The 15,914-nt window shown below is 43.5% G+C and overlaps 2 protein-coding genes across 3 annotated transcripts in view; one reads left to right on the top strand and one right to left on the bottom strand.

The window, feature by feature from the left end:
- Atp5f1a (ATP synthase F1 subunit alpha) overlaps positions 1 to 7,714 on the bottom strand; it is a 9,407-nt gene extending 1,693 nt beyond the window's left edge. The window contains exons 1-10 of the mRNA XM_026783377.1: positions 7,590 to 7,714; positions 5,938 to 6,016; positions 4,068 to 4,237; positions 3,300 to 3,473; positions 3,037 to 3,203; positions 2,701 to 2,849; positions 1,659 to 1,810; positions 1,334 to 1,558; positions 469 to 576; positions 182 to 358 (exon numbers count right to left, since the gene is read on the bottom strand). Of these exons, the coding sequence (XP_026639178.1) occupies positions 182 to 358; positions 469 to 576; positions 1,334 to 1,558; positions 1,659 to 1,810; positions 2,701 to 2,849; positions 3,037 to 3,203; positions 3,300 to 3,473; positions 4,068 to 4,237; positions 5,938 to 6,016; positions 7,590 to 7,649 (1,461 nt within the window). The 5' untranslated portion in view covers positions 7,650 to 7,714. The remainder of the gene's footprint in view (positions 1 to 181; positions 359 to 468; positions 577 to 1,333; positions 1,559 to 1,658; positions 1,811 to 2,700; positions 2,850 to 3,036; positions 3,204 to 3,299; positions 3,474 to 4,067; positions 4,238 to 5,937; positions 6,017 to 7,589) is intronic.
- A 3,486-nt stretch (positions 7,715 to 11,200) lies between these two features.
- Positions 11,201 to 15,914, top strand: part of Haus1 (HAUS augmin like complex subunit 1) — a 12,376-nt gene continuing 7,662 nt past the window's right edge. For both annotated transcript variants that reach the window (XM_013349468.2, XM_005356293.3), the window contains exons 1-3: positions 11,201 to 11,282; positions 11,906 to 12,080; positions 14,564 to 14,699. In XM_013349468.2, the coding sequence (XP_013204922.1) occupies positions 11,253 to 11,282; positions 11,906 to 12,080; positions 14,564 to 14,699 (341 nt within the window). In that variant the 5' untranslated portion in view covers positions 11,201 to 11,252. The remainder of the gene's footprint in view (positions 11,283 to 11,905; positions 12,081 to 14,563; positions 14,700 to 15,914) is intronic.

Raw genomic sequence — 15,914 nt, 5'->3', positions numbered from 1 at the left:
GCTAGATTCCATATCTTACAACATGAAGATGTATTAAATGTAATTGACTGTCCTTACCTCATAATACTACACTCATACGGTAATAAGGACTACATTAGCAAAATAAAACTGGTGGTTTTTCTTTGAAAGAAGATCTTGGGGTACAATGCAGCACTGTAGACCTGGCAAGACCCTAAATTACAACAGGAACCTGACCAAATGAAAAGGACTCACAGTATTGTCCTTGCTTTAACAACTCGGTTAGACGCACACCACGACTCAGGAGCTGCTGAGTGGCAGCATCAAGATCAGAACCAAACTGGGCAAAAGCAGCAACCTCCCGATACTGAGCCAACTCCAGCTTCATGGTACCTGCCACCTGAAAACACAAGTTGATGTGAACATGACTCAATGTCACATATAGCAGTAAACAAACAGTTAACAAACAAACTTTTCAACAAGCTCCCTCTCAAAGTGAGGTAAAATTACCTGCTTCATGGCCCTGGTCTGGGCAGCAGATCCGACACGGGACACAGACAAACCCACATTAATGGCAGGGCGGATGCCTTTATAGAACAATTCTGTTTCCAAGAAGATCTGCAATTCAAGAATACAAATATAATAAGCTCTAATAAATATACTTTTTTTGCCAAATTTAAGTCACTGTGCCAAAAGCTGAGACCCAAAACTTGAATAAGACTGCTAAGGGACTTTTCAGGGTATACACCAGTCTACACACCCACTGTTGAGAACAGGTAATATGGAGGTGGGGGAGATACTTATATTGAAAACAAACTACATGCACGTTGCATACGGCTGTGATCCCAGCACTCATGGGCAAAGGCAGAAGGGTCACTGAGATTCCAAGTCTGGGCTACACGCAGTTCCAAGCCTATCTAGACTATACAACACAGTCTCAACAAACTAAAACAAGGGCAGTAACACAACTTCTCAAATACACTTTAAAATTACCTACAGCTAGAAAGTAATGAACTAAAACATGCCTAGCCAGGTGGGATGGCTTATGGTTTTAATCCTAACACCTAGGAGGCTGAAGCAGGACTTGTGGTCAAAGTCATTCTCAGCTAAACAGCTAGAACAGCTGTCTAGCACCCAAGAAGTAGAGTTACAGTGGTTATGAGCAATCAAATAGATGCTGGGCTCTTAACCAGTGAGCCACCTCTCCAGTCCCTATTCTCTTCAGTTTTATGGTCACTGTATTCCATAAAAATACACTAGGGTTACACAGAGAAAATCTGCCTTGAAAAAACAAGGCAAAGGCAATTTACTAATTCATGCTTATTAGCCTCAACAGTGCCTTAAAAATCAAACATTTTAGCCATTAATCTGTTACCTGTCCGTCAGTGATGGAAATAACATTCGTTGGAATGTAAGCAGACACATCACCAGCCTGGGTTTCTATGACTGGCAGGGCAGTCAGAGAGCCACCACCAAAAGAATCGTTCATCTTGGCTGCTCTCTCCAGCAGCCGAGAGTGTAGGTAGAACACATCACCAGGATAGGCTTCACGGCCAGGGGGTCGGCGCAGCAACAGAGACATCTGGCGGTAAGCAACGGCCTGCGGTAGAGAAGAAGGTGGTGAAATTCAACTGCTAAGCAAGCTGCATCTGCTAACATCCACTAATACAACCATACAAGTTATAAAGACATCCTTCGACCTGTTTGGATAAATCGTCGTAGATGATCAAAGCATGCTTGCCATTATCTCTAAAATACTCTCCCATGGAGCAGCCAGAGTATGGAGCCAGATACTGAAGGGGGGCAGCATCAGAAGCAGTAGCTGACACCACAATGGTGTACTTCATGGCATCTGAGGAGAAAACAAGGTTTACATTTTACAAAGCTATCAATACTGTTATTTTAAATTAGAGGCTATAAAACAAAATTGTCCACTGCCCTCATTCTGTAAAATTAATGGGTGTGTGGAGTCCTAGGGGCAATGGTGCTTGCTATGAAGGCCTGAAAACATGAATTCAATTTCTAGAACCCACATAAAGGTGAAAGGAAAGAACTCAGTTGGTAGAGCCCATCTTCAACAGGCTTCAAAAGTCCTAGATTTGAACACAGGCACCAAATAAATTAGGCACAATAGAGCATGCTTACAGTCCTAGGAGGTAGAGACAAAAGAGCAGAGTTCCACATTATCCTTGGCTATAACAAGTCCAAGGCCAACCAGGGACAGATGAGCTACAGTATACTCTTCCTCACACCCTGTGAAATAACCCCAAGCATAAGCCTCTAGTCCCCAGGACCTGGGAAGTAGAAGACGATGGTTTAAGGTTAGCCAGAGCTGCATGAGACCCCATCTTAAAAAAAGACATCAACATGGGCAGTGGTGGCACACACCTTTAGTCCCAGCACATGAGAGGGAGAGGCAGGTAGACCTCTGTGAGTCTGTAGCCAGCCTGGTCTACATAAGAAGTTCTAGGACAGCGAGGGCTACACAAAGACCTTGTTTCAACCTTCTTCCACTGCCCCAAAATTAAAATATTAAAAAAAATCCAAAACAAACAAAACCCCAAGCAAAATAGTAATCGAATCCACAAGCACTCCAGCTAGGAGGAGATGCACAGCACTTCCTTGTTTGTTCTGATTTCTATTAGACCCTTCAGTTCCCTGGAGTAAAATCAGCCTTGGTTATAGAGACACTTCCAAGATTAGCAGCGATAGAGCGGCCATTAGACTAATGTTCTTCAGTACCTGCATCTGTCAGTCTCTTCACCAACTGGGCAACGGTGGACCGTTTCTGACCAATAGCAACGTAGATACAGTACAGCTTCTTCTTTTCATCAGTCCCATCATTGAAACGTTTCTGGTTGATGATTGTGTCGATAGCAATCGATGTTTTCCTTTAAAGAGAGTGGCATAGGTGTCACTAAATACAGGATTTCTAGGCAAAATTGTGCTACCACTGTTAACCGCCATTATCACTTGCCACTGCCCCATTACAGTCAAGGTATTTGCCATTTAAACACATAAATTATTTACTTAGAATCAACACCAGTTAGAACTTTTAACAAGATTTTGAGTCTTTACCCAGTCTGTCTGTCACCAATGATCAGCTCACGCTGACCACGACCAATTGGCACCAGACTATCCACAGCCTTAATGCCAGTCTGCATTGGTTCCCGCACAGAGATTCGGGGAATGATTCCAGGGGCTTTCAGGCCCACTCGTCTACGGGTCTTGGAACCAATTGGACCCTGTAAAAAACATTAAGCATTAAAAATAAATAAAAAGGAAGCCTCAAAATTGGTTTTGATGTTTACCACACCAGAATCCAACTAGCATTAACTCACCTTCCCATCAATGGCATTACCAAGGGCATCAACTACGCGGCCCAACAGCTCCTCACCAACTGGAACATCCACAATGGCTCCCGTTCTCTTCACAATGTCACCTTCTTTAATTAGCTTATCATTTCCAAACACGACAACTCCAACATTGTCAGGTTCCAAGTTCAGGGACATACCCTGCACAAAAGGGACAAGTGAACAAGGACACCAGAGGCTCTCCCGTCATATTAGTAACACAGCAAGCAGCAGAGTAGTGTTCCCTTCCACCTGCGTTAGTCTAGTATCTTTCACCTAATGTTCTCTGGTGAAGACTTCATGCAACATAACAGGAGACACTATGGTATGCTGGCCCCAATCTCCACTAGCTAAGTACAATGTATCAGCAGAGCTCTGGACAGCTACACACTGACTCAACTTTCAATAATGGAACTACTCTTCTTGGGAAAAGAATTTAGTTCAAGTAATCAAATGCTTTTGCATTAAACAATCTGAACAGCTACAAAGGAACTGGCATGAATTCATTAAAATTTTTGTCAAAGTTTTAATGTTGGTGCCAGTGGCAACAACTTATTTATCAGCACTTATGAGAGAACAGTAGACTGGGACTTGGCTCAACCAAAACTTTCCTACTTTATTCTCTTTATAACCTGTAATAGGGGGAAATGCGGCAAATTGAGACTTAAATGTTTTTAATTTTTGACAAGCTCTAAATGAAATGAAAAACCAAAGCCACAGATCCTAAAATAACAAAACTCCCACTTTATAAATTACCTTTAAGCCTGAGGAAAATTCTACCATTTCCTCTGCTTGAACATTCCTCAGTCCATGTACTCGGGCAATACCATCACCAATGCTTAAGACACGCCCAGTCTCTTCGAGATCAACAGAAGTATCAGCTCCAAGAATCCGTTCTTCAAGAATGGAGGACATCTCAGCAGTGCCTGGGACAGAACAACCCAATTTAAATAATCTGGTCTAAATAGCTTCTCAAAACCATTTCCCAACAACCGGCTTCATGATAACATTCAAAATCATTCTAAAACATAATACACAATCTTTTTTTAAAAGTTGGGTATCCTAGGCTGGAGAGATGATGGTTCAGTGGTAGAAAGCATTTGCTACTCTTCCAGAGGCTCTGGGTTCAGTTCTTCACCCAAATGGCAACTCGCAACTGTATCTAACTCCAGTTCCAGGGATCTAAAGCCCCCAGAGGGCACCTAACACCCACACACTTGCATACACCCAGGCAAAGCACTCATACATGTAAATAAAAATAAATTTTTTATAAAGCTGGATATTTATCACTCAAAATTATTGAAAACTCCCAAGTGATTTGAGAGGAAACACTTCTCCACAGGCAGACAGTAATCCAAACAGCTGCAAAAATTAAATTTTACCTTTCCTAATGCTTTACCTTGTTTTCTCATTCAATTTCTAAAGAATCTGTAAATATGTTAAATCTGAACTTTTGGCTAAACTCCACTAACACCTTAAAATGTAGTCCATTAAAGAGAAGGCAGTGAGAGCAGCAGACTACTAGTTCCTTAAGAAAAGTGGCAGTTGACAAACCCAATAACCCAACCTTGACCCCAAGACCCACAAGGTAGTAGAACAAACACTCTCAAAATGCTGTCCTCTGATCTCAAGCACACAGTGCCTCCCCACCCCCCAGCTAATAATATAAACGGCTGCTAGGGAGATGGCTCACTGGGTAAAGGCACCAGCAAGCCTGGTACAGAGTTACAGTTCCAGAGACCCACAAGGTAGAAGAGCTGGCTCCTAAAAGCTGCCTCCACACATACATGGACTTGTTCAATGAACAAATGCAAAAATAAACCCTTTAAAGCACCAAAGCGGGCTGAGAGATGGCTCAGAGGTTAAGAGCACTGACTGTTCTTCCAGAGGTCCTGAGTTCAATTCCCAGCACCCACATGGTAGCTCACAACCCTCTATAAGATATTGTGCCCTCTTCTGGCCTGCAGGCATACATGCAGGCCGATGCTGTACACATAATTAATAAATAAATCTTAAAAAAAAAAAAAGCACCCAAGCACCAGTGCTCATCTTACTATACACACTATGTATGCATTTTACCTTTATCCTAAAATTACCACTACATGGCCAGGGACGCTGATCAACACTGCTTGTCTACCAAGCTCTGGGTTCCACCCCCAGCACCTCCAACAGAAAAAGAGGAAAAGCCCTCCAACACATCCCCAAAGTAACTCCCCAATCAATGTCTTTTTATGTATATTTGGCTCCCCACATCCCTAATGTACCTGCAGGTATAAAACAGAAGCGATTTGAAAAGGCAATTGCATTTGAAAAAGCCTATCAATAATAAGTAAAATAAAATAAATTGCTCCTCTTCTCATACTTCTTACTAAAAAAAAAATCTTTCATAGTTGGGAGAGAGCAGGTACCTATTGCATATGTATATTGTTTCATCCAAAATAAATTATTAGAAGCCATACAGCACTAACAGAAATATACAGTTTCATTAGACAAAGAGAATCCATCAAGACATTTTAAATGGAATATTAATGGTTTGAAAACTTGAGTTTCTGTAGTATGTTTTAAAAGAGAAAAAAAATTAACAGGGGAAAAAATCTCCACGGTGTAGATTTAAAAACTGACTTACCAGTCTTCTGAAGTCGAGTGTTGGAGGCATGGAGATTTCTTGCACCAATGAAGGATGACCCCAAAGCATTTTTGGAGACCTAGTACAAAATATTCTTTAAGCAACTTGACCCTAGAAAAAGGCTTCACCAGACATAAGCTACTCTCATATACTTGCACACGCAAGTATACACACATGCACAAGGCATAAACACAGAGCTTTCACAAGCTAGTTGTGATGGTGGTACATGCCTGTAATCCTAGCACTCAGGAAAAGGCAAGAGGATCTCCTGGAGTTTGAAGCCATGGTGGTTTATATAGCAAGTTTCAGGCCAGCCAGAACCACAGCAAGACCTTTCTCAAAAACAACAAAACAAGCAGCGAAGCCTCCATAAAACTAACACGTTTAAATACGGGTTTAGGCTGACCAAATGGTAAATTTTGCTTATCAGTCAAAAACTTATAGGAAAGCATGTTGTGATTCGAGGATTTAGTGTGGAAACTGCTGGTGCACAACACTATGGGAAGCTTATTTTCAGAAACAAATGTTAAGAAATTTCTTCCCTTAAAGGCATTACAATTTTGCTATTAGATTTCAGTTGAGGTGTGGAAATCTCACTAAGACAACCCCTATCTAATGGGGGGGGGGGACCTCAGTGTATTTCCTACCTTAAAAAGCAAAGACTGGGTAAACAAAACGATGCTGCAGGTAGATTAGAAAATAAGTCCAACAGCAAAGTGAAACCTGGACCCCCGCATTTCCCTTCTACATGCAATATCACCAGTGAGGGGCACTGACTCAACGTTTCCCAATCTTCTGTTCTATTTTACAATTCTTTAAACATGAGGTGGACAATTCAATTTTAAAAAAATTTTTTAAATTGATTTTTATTGAGCTCTCCTCTCTGCCTCTCCCCTACCCTTCAACCCTCTCCCAAGGTCCCCATGCTCCCAATTTACTCAGGAGATCTTGTCGTTTTCTACTCCTCATGTATGTCTCTCTTAGACAAGGACAAATCTTTAAAAGTGTGCCCCCCCCAAAAAAGAAAAAAGAAAACACCCATTAAAGTCTTCTGCCTAATTTTAGGCCATTTACAAAAATTCCATCGTCGTTGACAGTGTAAACCACACAAACTGCTTCCGCACCTAGCGATGTCTGCACGACCCCTTCCGTGTTCAGCACCAAGTGATCAACCGCCCAACTACTTAAAAAAATCACTTTCATTTATTCCTTTCCCTTGAAGTGACCTCCGAGCACAGGTGAAAGGATCGGGCCTGCTGACCTTCAGACAATGTCAGGCTCTCCTTGTTCACGGGCCCAAAGCTGCTGACAGCTCCTTTGACCTTCAGCGGAGCCGGACCCCAGGAACAAGCCTCAGAGCAGGCCAAACAGACAGCGGACAAACCCTGACCTTCAACTCGGGCCGCCCTCACCCCAACACCGGAATCCTCCTAACACCCCTTTGCCCCGCCACGCCGAGGTCGCGGATCCCCAGCACCACCGCCCACCGCAGGCCTGCAAAAGCGGCCGTCCGTCCGCGCAGCCGAGCAGCCACGGTGCAAGATGGCGCCGTCCGCCCCGGCCCCGCGCTGCACAGCACGGCACAGCCCCGCAGCGTTCCGCAGAATCCTCCAGCCGCGCCCACGCCCGCCTGCCCAGGCCCCGGCGCTCACCAGTCCCGCCCGTCGAGGGAGGGCACGGGCCACGGCCGCGGCGACGCGCACGGACAGCATCCTCGCAGCTAGTCGGAGAGATCCTCTGCAGCCGCAGCCACCGGACGACTGGCACAAAATGGCCGAGCGCGAGGGAAGGTCAAGGCAGCCAGCCCACCTGACCCGGAAGTACCGCCCCTCGCCTTCACCTCCGGAGGCAAATCCTTTTTTTTTTAAATGTTCATTTTTTTATTTTCTTTTCTTTTAAAATAGCAAGTTCTAACATTTGGAACTAAAAAATGAACGAATCATGTATTCCCAATTTCTCCCCTAGTAGTCATACTTTTTTTTTTTTGTCTTTTGAATCGACCTTGTGGTTGCCCCGGGCGACCAAGTGAGTAGCGGAGCTACCCTGAAGTCGCTGTCGTCCCCACCCGGGCCGACTGCTCAGATTTCAGCAGGATTACCAGTCTCGGCGGGGTTACACCGCGTGCTGTGGCCGTCCAGGGCAGTGTTACTCCTGCACAATGCACCCACCCTGAGGATTTAGTTCTCAGGTCCTGGCCATCTGAAGTCATTTTAAGTGTTTATTATTACTAGTGTGTGGTATATATGCTCGAGCGCCAAGGCGTGCTTGTGAAGCCCAAAGGGCAGGCCTCTCTTTCCACAAGATGTGGATCCTGAGACTCAAACTCAGGTCAGGTTTGGAGTACAAGCACTTTACCCAGTCGGCCATCATGCTGCCCCCCCCATTTGGGTTTATAATAAATGCCCAGATATTTTTTAATTAAAATGTTTTATTTTATTATGCATATGAATATTTTGTTTGCATGTATGTGTGAGCACCATGTGTTCCTGTGACCTCACAGGCCAGAAGAGACTGTAAGATACCGTGGTACTGGAGTGACTATGGAGGTGCTAGGAATCAAACCTGGTCCTCTAGAAGGGCAGCAGTTTGTGCTCTTAACCTTTGCTCCATTTTTCCAACCCAAACACCCAAATCTATAGTGGGTTTGAAATTCTTTAAGGTTCAATCTAAAAGAACCTTTTCAGGGAAGCCTGATGCCTCAGTCCTGTAATCCCTGTTGGGAAAGTTAAAGGATGAAGATTAACAAATTCTAGATCAGCCTGGACACAGCAAGATCTTGTCAATCGATTAATCAACCAATCAGTAAAGGGGCTAAGAACAAATCTCAGTGTAGCCAACCTGCTGGCGGTGTAGCAGGCTCTGCATTCAATGCCCAGTTGGGGAAGGGAGTGGGGAAGAATCCTGTGTAAATTGGATAGGCTCAAAACTTCCAATAATCCTGTCTAAATTAGATAGGTTCAAAACTTCCAAGAATCCTGTCTAAATTAGATAGGTTCAAAACTTCCAATAATCCTGTCTAAATTAGATAGGTTCAAAACTTCTAAGAATCCTGTCTAAATTAAATAGGCTCAAAATTTCTAACAATCCCAAGGAGTTTGAGAGAGTGGTCAACAATCCTACTGAGAATGGTTCAAAATCAAAAATCACCTTTCTATGTTCAGATAAATCTCAAGTTTTCTTCTGCCAACAACTACTCTTGTCACTCTAAGGAGTCTATTATATTTTCACTTTTATAATATGATAGAAATAATGTATTCTCTCTCTCTCACACACACATATCATATACCTACTCTATGAAATTGGAGAGCAGCAGATTTTACTCACAGGGTTTTTAAAGATTTATTTTATTAATGTTATTGTTGTTTTGGTTTTGTTTGTTTGTTTTTTGGAGACAGGGTCTCCCTGTGTACACCTCTATCCCAAGTTTGATCTTTAAGTTTGACCTCAGGGACCTAAATGTTGAAAGGAGAAAATCTATAGACAGAGTTTCTCTGTGTCTCAGCAGTCCTTTCCAAATAATCACAGAGAGATTTCTTATTAATTATGGATGCTCAGCTGATAGTGTAGGCTTGTCTCCAGCCAGCGCTTATAACTTAAACGAATCCATTTCTTTTTTTTTATCATGGTGTCTAGCAATTTCTTTTTTATTTATTTATTATTTCTTTTTTTATAATTGTTTTTATTGAGCTATATATTTTTCTCCACTCTCCTCTCCTCCTCTCCCCTCCCCTTCTACCCTCTCCCATGGTCCCCAAGCTCCCAGTCTACTCAGGAGATCTTGTCTTTTTCTACTTCCCATGTAGATTAGACCCATGTGTGTCTCTAAATGAACCCATGTCTATTCATCTCTGTGCTGCCCGGAGGCCCCCTTACCTCATCTATGCCCCCGTCATGCTTCATCTTCCCCATCTGGCTGGCGACTCCTCTGTCTCCACCCTTCTTATCCCCAGCATTCTCCTGGCCCTCAAATCCTGCCTCGCCATTGGACAATCTGCTTTTAATTATCAATGAGAGCAGCACATCTTCTCAGTGTGCAGTTGTATCCCACAACAAGAATCTATCTGTTCCTGAAAGTTGTGCTTTGACACCCTATCAGCAACTCCCCCAAACCAAACAAATTTTGAAATGTAATAAAAGCATAAAAGCTTAAATAAATAAATCTTAAGGACATTTGGATCCTTGATAGCAGAAACTAATATGAAGATAGCTGCAGCTCCTATGCCAGAGGACAACAAAAAAATTAATTTGGTTTTGGTTTTTTGAGATAGGTTTTTTTGTGGTGGTTTGAAAGAAAATGATCCCCAAAAGGAGTGACTCTATTAAGAGGTGTGGCCTTGTTGGAGGAAATGTGTCACTGTGGGGGTGGGCTTTGAAGTCTCTTTTGCTCAAGCTTCCCTAAGTATGACTATCAGTTGACTTCCTGTTGCCTTCAGGAGTTCAAGATGTAGCATTCTTGACTCCAGCACATCTGCCTGCATGCCACTGTGGTCCCCATCATGAAGATAAAGGACTGAACCTCTGAAACTGTGAGCAAGCCACTCCAATTAAAGGTTTTCTTTATAATAGTTGCAGTGGTCATGCTGTCTCTTCACAGAAGGAAAGAAAAGAAAAGAAAGAAAAAAGAAAAAACCTAGCTAAGACAGGTTTCATCAAATAAGCGGGGTTGGCCTTGAATTTGCTATGTAGTTGAAGATGGTTTTACATTTCCAATCACCTTTCCTCCACCTTCTAGGTGCCAGAATTACAAGTGTATACTACCATATACAGTAAAGGATCTGCTGGAGATCCAACCCGCATGTCAGGTAAGCACTCTACCAACTCCCAGCCATGAAGTTCAACCCTTTTGAGTATGTTTGTTTGTTTGAGATAGTCTCACGCCATAGCTCAGGCTGACATGGAGCTTGCCATATCACTATGTAATGTCTTAGTTCTGGGATTACATGCAAGTGCCCCCATATTCAAAAATAATTTATGCAATCAGTATGGGAGCAATACCATCTGCAGACTAAAAACTGGAAGTTATAGGTATTTTAAAGACAATTTGATTGAAGAGGTAAATATAAGGAAAAAAAAACTTGCCTTTACCAGCTCTTCTAATTTTTATGATTATGACACAGTGGGCTCAGATCCAAGAATGCAGCAAAGTCTGTGAAACCTTCGATCAGACTAGGCCCTGAGGCGTTCGTGGTACTGGAATGGGTAAAAACCACAACTCCCAGAATTCCCGCGCCTGAGGGGCGGACACAACGGTTAGGGGGTGGGGCCTGGGGCGTTCCCCGCGAGGTTTTGAGAGTGAGGTGGCGGGAGCGGTGGTCATGGCGGCGCCGGAGGAGAGAGAGTCGCAGGTGACATCCGGAGCTGGGTCTGGGGAACCTGCCTAACCCTCCCGGGGCCTTGAGTCTGCCGGGCTCCTCGCTCGCCGCACTGTAGTAGTTTCTGTCCCGATCGCACGGTGCCCCCGCGACCCCTGAGGCCCCTTGCAGGCTGGGAGTCCCCCCTCCCCCGGAGGCCATGCCCTCCTTTTCCTGTGTCAGCCCCTCACTTAAGGCTGGAGTGGGACTCCCGAGGCAAACCCACCTTGCAGCCCAGCCTCTGCTGCTTCAGCCTGGAATTCAAACATCCGAGCCTTAGTCCAACTCCTGGAGCCGCCTGGCACTGGGGGATTTAGGATGTGTTGGGGACCCCTTGCTTTTCAGACCGTCACGGATCTTACTTCACACTCTTTAAGATCTGGCAGTTGTGGGTTTTTGTTTCGATTTGTTGGTGGTGGTGGCTTTTGTTTTTGTTTTGCCTGGTGCTGCGTTTGCAGCGTTGGCAAAGAGTGAGGGGTCCTTGGTCATTTCGACTTTTCCCTTGTTGACAAGTCAGGACCCCGGCATAGCCACACAAAACGTTGAGTTGGCTGCGGAGCCCTGCTTTGTCGGATTCTGTTGTGCCATTATAACAAGGCTTACCTTTTCGTGGTTAGGTTGCGGCGTGGTTGAAAAAGATATTCGGAGACCATCCCATTCCACAGTATGAGGTGAATCCACGGACGACAGAAATTTTGTATCACCTTTCAGAACGCAACAGGGTCCGGGACAGGGACATCTGCCTGGTAATAGAGGATTTAAAACAGAAAGCAAATGAGTATGAGTCAGAAGGTGAGTTAATGCCGAGTTCTGAAAGAGGTCGTAGCGTTAACTAGATTTGCACGATTAGGATAGGATACTTGGATTGATTATTACCTTTATTATTTTGGGCAATTGACTTCTGCTCCATTATAGTAACTTCCAAATTAGGAATTTACTATAGTGTGTTTTATTGATACAATGCAAGTAAAACAGTAAATCCTAAAAGAGAATTAAATTTGCTGGGGTGGGGGTTGGTGGGAGAATGGCTTTAACCCCAACACTTTATAGAGTCAGAGGCAGAAGGATATCTGTGAGTTCAAGGTCAGCCTAGGCTGCGTCGTTAGAGCCTTTCTCAAAAACCAGAACAAAAGCGCCTTAGCCTAACAAGAAAGAGGCTTGTAGTTTTCTCCGCTTCCGGAGCTTGCGCAGACACTGGAGGCAGCAGCCCTGAAGGGTGAGACTTGGACAAATCACCAGGGGCTGTGGATCAGGGACTTACTTTAAAATTTCCTGTGGAGACAGACGTGGTGGTGAAAGCTTGTAATCCCAGCATTCAGAAGGTGCAGCATGAGAATCGTAGGGAGTGCAGTGTCAGCTTGGATCACATGGCAAGACTGTATCAAAGGACAGTCTTTTTCTTTCCCCTCTTTTTGTTGGTGCTGACAGTGAGAGCAGGGCACAAAGCCAAAGGGAAGGACAAAAGTCTTTCTGGGACATTCCTTCTTTGGAACTCCTCTCACGCTAGGGTTCTTTATTACTTTTTCTTAATAAATGTATGCTCATTCTACTTAAACAAAAAGGTTTTTTTTTTTTTTTTTTGGTTTTTCGAGACAGGGTTTCTCTATGGCTTTGGAGCCTGTCCTGGAACTAGCTCATGTAGACCAGGCTGGTCTCGAACTCACAGAGATCCGCCTGCCTCTGCCTCCTGAGTGCTGGGATTAAAGGCGTGCGCCACCATCGCCCAGCAAACAAAAAGTTTTGAGGATGACAGTGCACCAAACAGAGGAAGTGAGATCTGTTTGCCATATGTTTAACCAAGTACGGGACATTTGTTATATATATTTTTTTGGGAAAAAAAAAAAGATTTTATGTGTAAAAGTGTTTTGTCTGCATGGATTTATGTACACTCCATGCATGCCTGGTATTTGTAGAGGTTTGAAGTGGGTGTTGGATCCCCAGGAACTGGAGCTAGTGTGATTGTAAGCCACCGTGTGGGTCCTGGGAACTGCATCTAGATCCTCTGCAAGAGCAAGTGCAACACTTGGGAGGCTGAGGCAGGTGGGTCTCGAGTATAGCCTGGTCTAGATAGAGAGTTCCAGGACAACCAGAGATCCTGTCTCAGAACAAACAACAGCAACCACAACAACAAACTGAACATCTCTCCAAACACTATATGATGTTTTGAATATAGTGCAGTTATATTTAATTCTAACGCATATATACTTTTTCCAATAGTCTTTTTGTTGTTTGTTTTTTGAGATAAGGTTTCTCTGTAGCTTTGGTGCCTGTCCTGGAACTAGCTCTTGTAGACCAGGCTGGCCTTGGACTCACAGAGATCCGCCTGCCTCTGCCTCCCCAGTGCTGGGAGTAAAGTGCTGGGCCTTTAATCCCAGCCCAATAGTCTTTTAAAATTAGCACAGAAAGTTTGGTGTGCAAAACTTCCATGTTTACTCCTTTATTTGTATTCTCATAATATGGTCTTTTGAAATTGGATTTTTGGGGATTTAAGTGTTTTGAGACAAGGTTTCTCTGTGTAACAGCCCTGGCTGTCCTGGAAACTATTTTGTAGACCAGGCTGGCCTCAAACTCACAGAGATCCATCTGCCTCTGCCTCCCCAGTTCTGGGATTAAAGGGGTGCGCCACCACTATCCAGCTAAATTACATTTATTTTATGGATAGGGTGGCTTTCTTCTTTAGTCTTAGCATTTAGGAGACAGGAGCAGGTAGATCTCTTGAGTTCAAGGCTGTTATGGTTTACATTGTGAATTCTAGGTCTACATAGTGATCCCGTTTTCTTTCTTTCTTTCTTTTTTAATTTCACTTACTGCTTTTGAGGCATGGGTACATAAGCATGTGGAAGTCAGAGAGCAGCTCAGGAGAGTCAGTTCTGTGTTCTACTGTGTGGGTCCTGAGGATTGAACAAGTTGGTTCCCAACACAACCCACTGGACACTTCACAACTCTACCTGTGCTCGAAGTGCACAGACACACATATCATAATTAAAAATAAAATAATAATGATAATAATAATAATTTTTTGAAGTAGGGTTTCTTTGTGTAGCCCTGGCTCTCTTGGAACTCTCCATGTAGATCTGGTTAGCCTTGAAATCAGAGGTGTCCTGTTTTGGTTTTGGTTGATTCTGGGTGGCACTGCCTCTGGAGTTTGAGATTAAAGGCTTTCAACACCATGCCTGGCTTACATAAAATCTTTATAAAAAAAAACTATGATAAAAGTTTATAAAACAAGAAAGACATAACATCTGAGACACCATAAAATTCTTTTTTTGTTTCAGCCAAACATCTTCAGGACTTTCTCATGGAGAGTGTGAATTTCTCCCCTGCTGCTCTGTCTAACACTGGTTCCAGGTTTCTAAATGCATTGGTTGACAGTGCAATAGCCTTGGAAACAAAAGATACTTCACTAGCAAGGTAAATATTGTAATGATTTTGGTCTGTGTTCGCACAGGAGAATAACTATACTGTAAGGCCTTGATTTTAGTAGGTTTTGATTCTCACTATAATTTTGCATAGAAAATTAACAATAAATGCAAAAGTGCTGAGGTGATTTTTTTGTTTGTTTGTTAAGTTTGTTGATTGGTTTGGGTAGGGTGTTTTATTGTTGGTTTGTGTGTTGGTTTTCATGCACTGAGGTCTACTTAGCACAACAGTACCAGGGGTGGGTGGCACTAGACTACGTAAGAAGGATAGCCGAGCAGAAGACAGAGAGATGGAGCCAGTAAGCAGTGTTCCTCTGTTGCTTTTGCTTGAGTTCCTGACCTGAGACTTCTCTAAGTGTTGTATCTGTAAGTGTAAGCTAAAATAAACCCTCTTCTGTGCTGCTTTGGTCTTGGTGTTGATCACAGCACTAATGAACAAACTAGGACAGCTGTAGACTGTTGCATTATTATGTGGGCATAACCCTGGATAAGTCCAGCACCCAGGAGCTGGAGGCAGGAAGGTCAGAAAGTCAAGGTCATTATCAGCCACTTAGGGAGTTTGAGACCAGTGTATATTATGTGAGGACCCGCCTACCACCAAACAAGCAGAACAGTAGTAGGTTAAATGACCTGGTTGAGCATGTTTTGGTCATATACAACATTAAATCAGACAGGGTTTCACTGTGTAGCCATGGTTGTCCTGGAACTCACCCTGTAGATCAGGCTGGCCTTGAATTTATGGAGATTCACCTGCCTCTGCCTCGCCTCCTGAGTGCTGGGTTTAAGGCATGTATAATCACCACCATGCTAAAGACCCTCATTGTTTGAGATAGACCTTTCACCTATATAATGATCTACTTCTTCCACTGTTCTCAGAGGGATCTGAAGAGTTGGGACTCAGCAAATCTGACTCCAAAGGCCATATGACTGCTGTTGGTGGCCATTTGTTAGCTAGGACTACTACTGCAGCTTACCATACCACCAAGTACACAGAAGTGTGTTGTGCTTAACTGCCAGTGGAAAAGTTTGGGCTTTATATGATCCTTAAAGGGTGGTGTTGTAAGTGTAAAAGCATGTAAACTACATGACAGCAGTGGTGTACACCAAATCAATTCTTCCGATACCAAACACAACTGTGTAGATGTTAATACTAGGGAAACAGAGATGAATCGGGAGCTAGACATGACCTTCAAAGACAGTTTCTTGC

Source organism: Microtus ochrogaster, chromosome 18, assembly GCF_000317375.1.
Source record: "Microtus ochrogaster isolate Prairie Vole_2 chromosome 18, MicOch1.0, whole genome shotgun sequence".
NCBI classification, from domain to species: domain Eukaryota; kingdom Metazoa; phylum Chordata; class Mammalia; order Rodentia; family Cricetidae; genus Microtus; species Microtus ochrogaster.
Note: the sequence above shows the minus strand (reverse complement) of the source record. Positions and strands in the feature narration are given on the sequence as shown.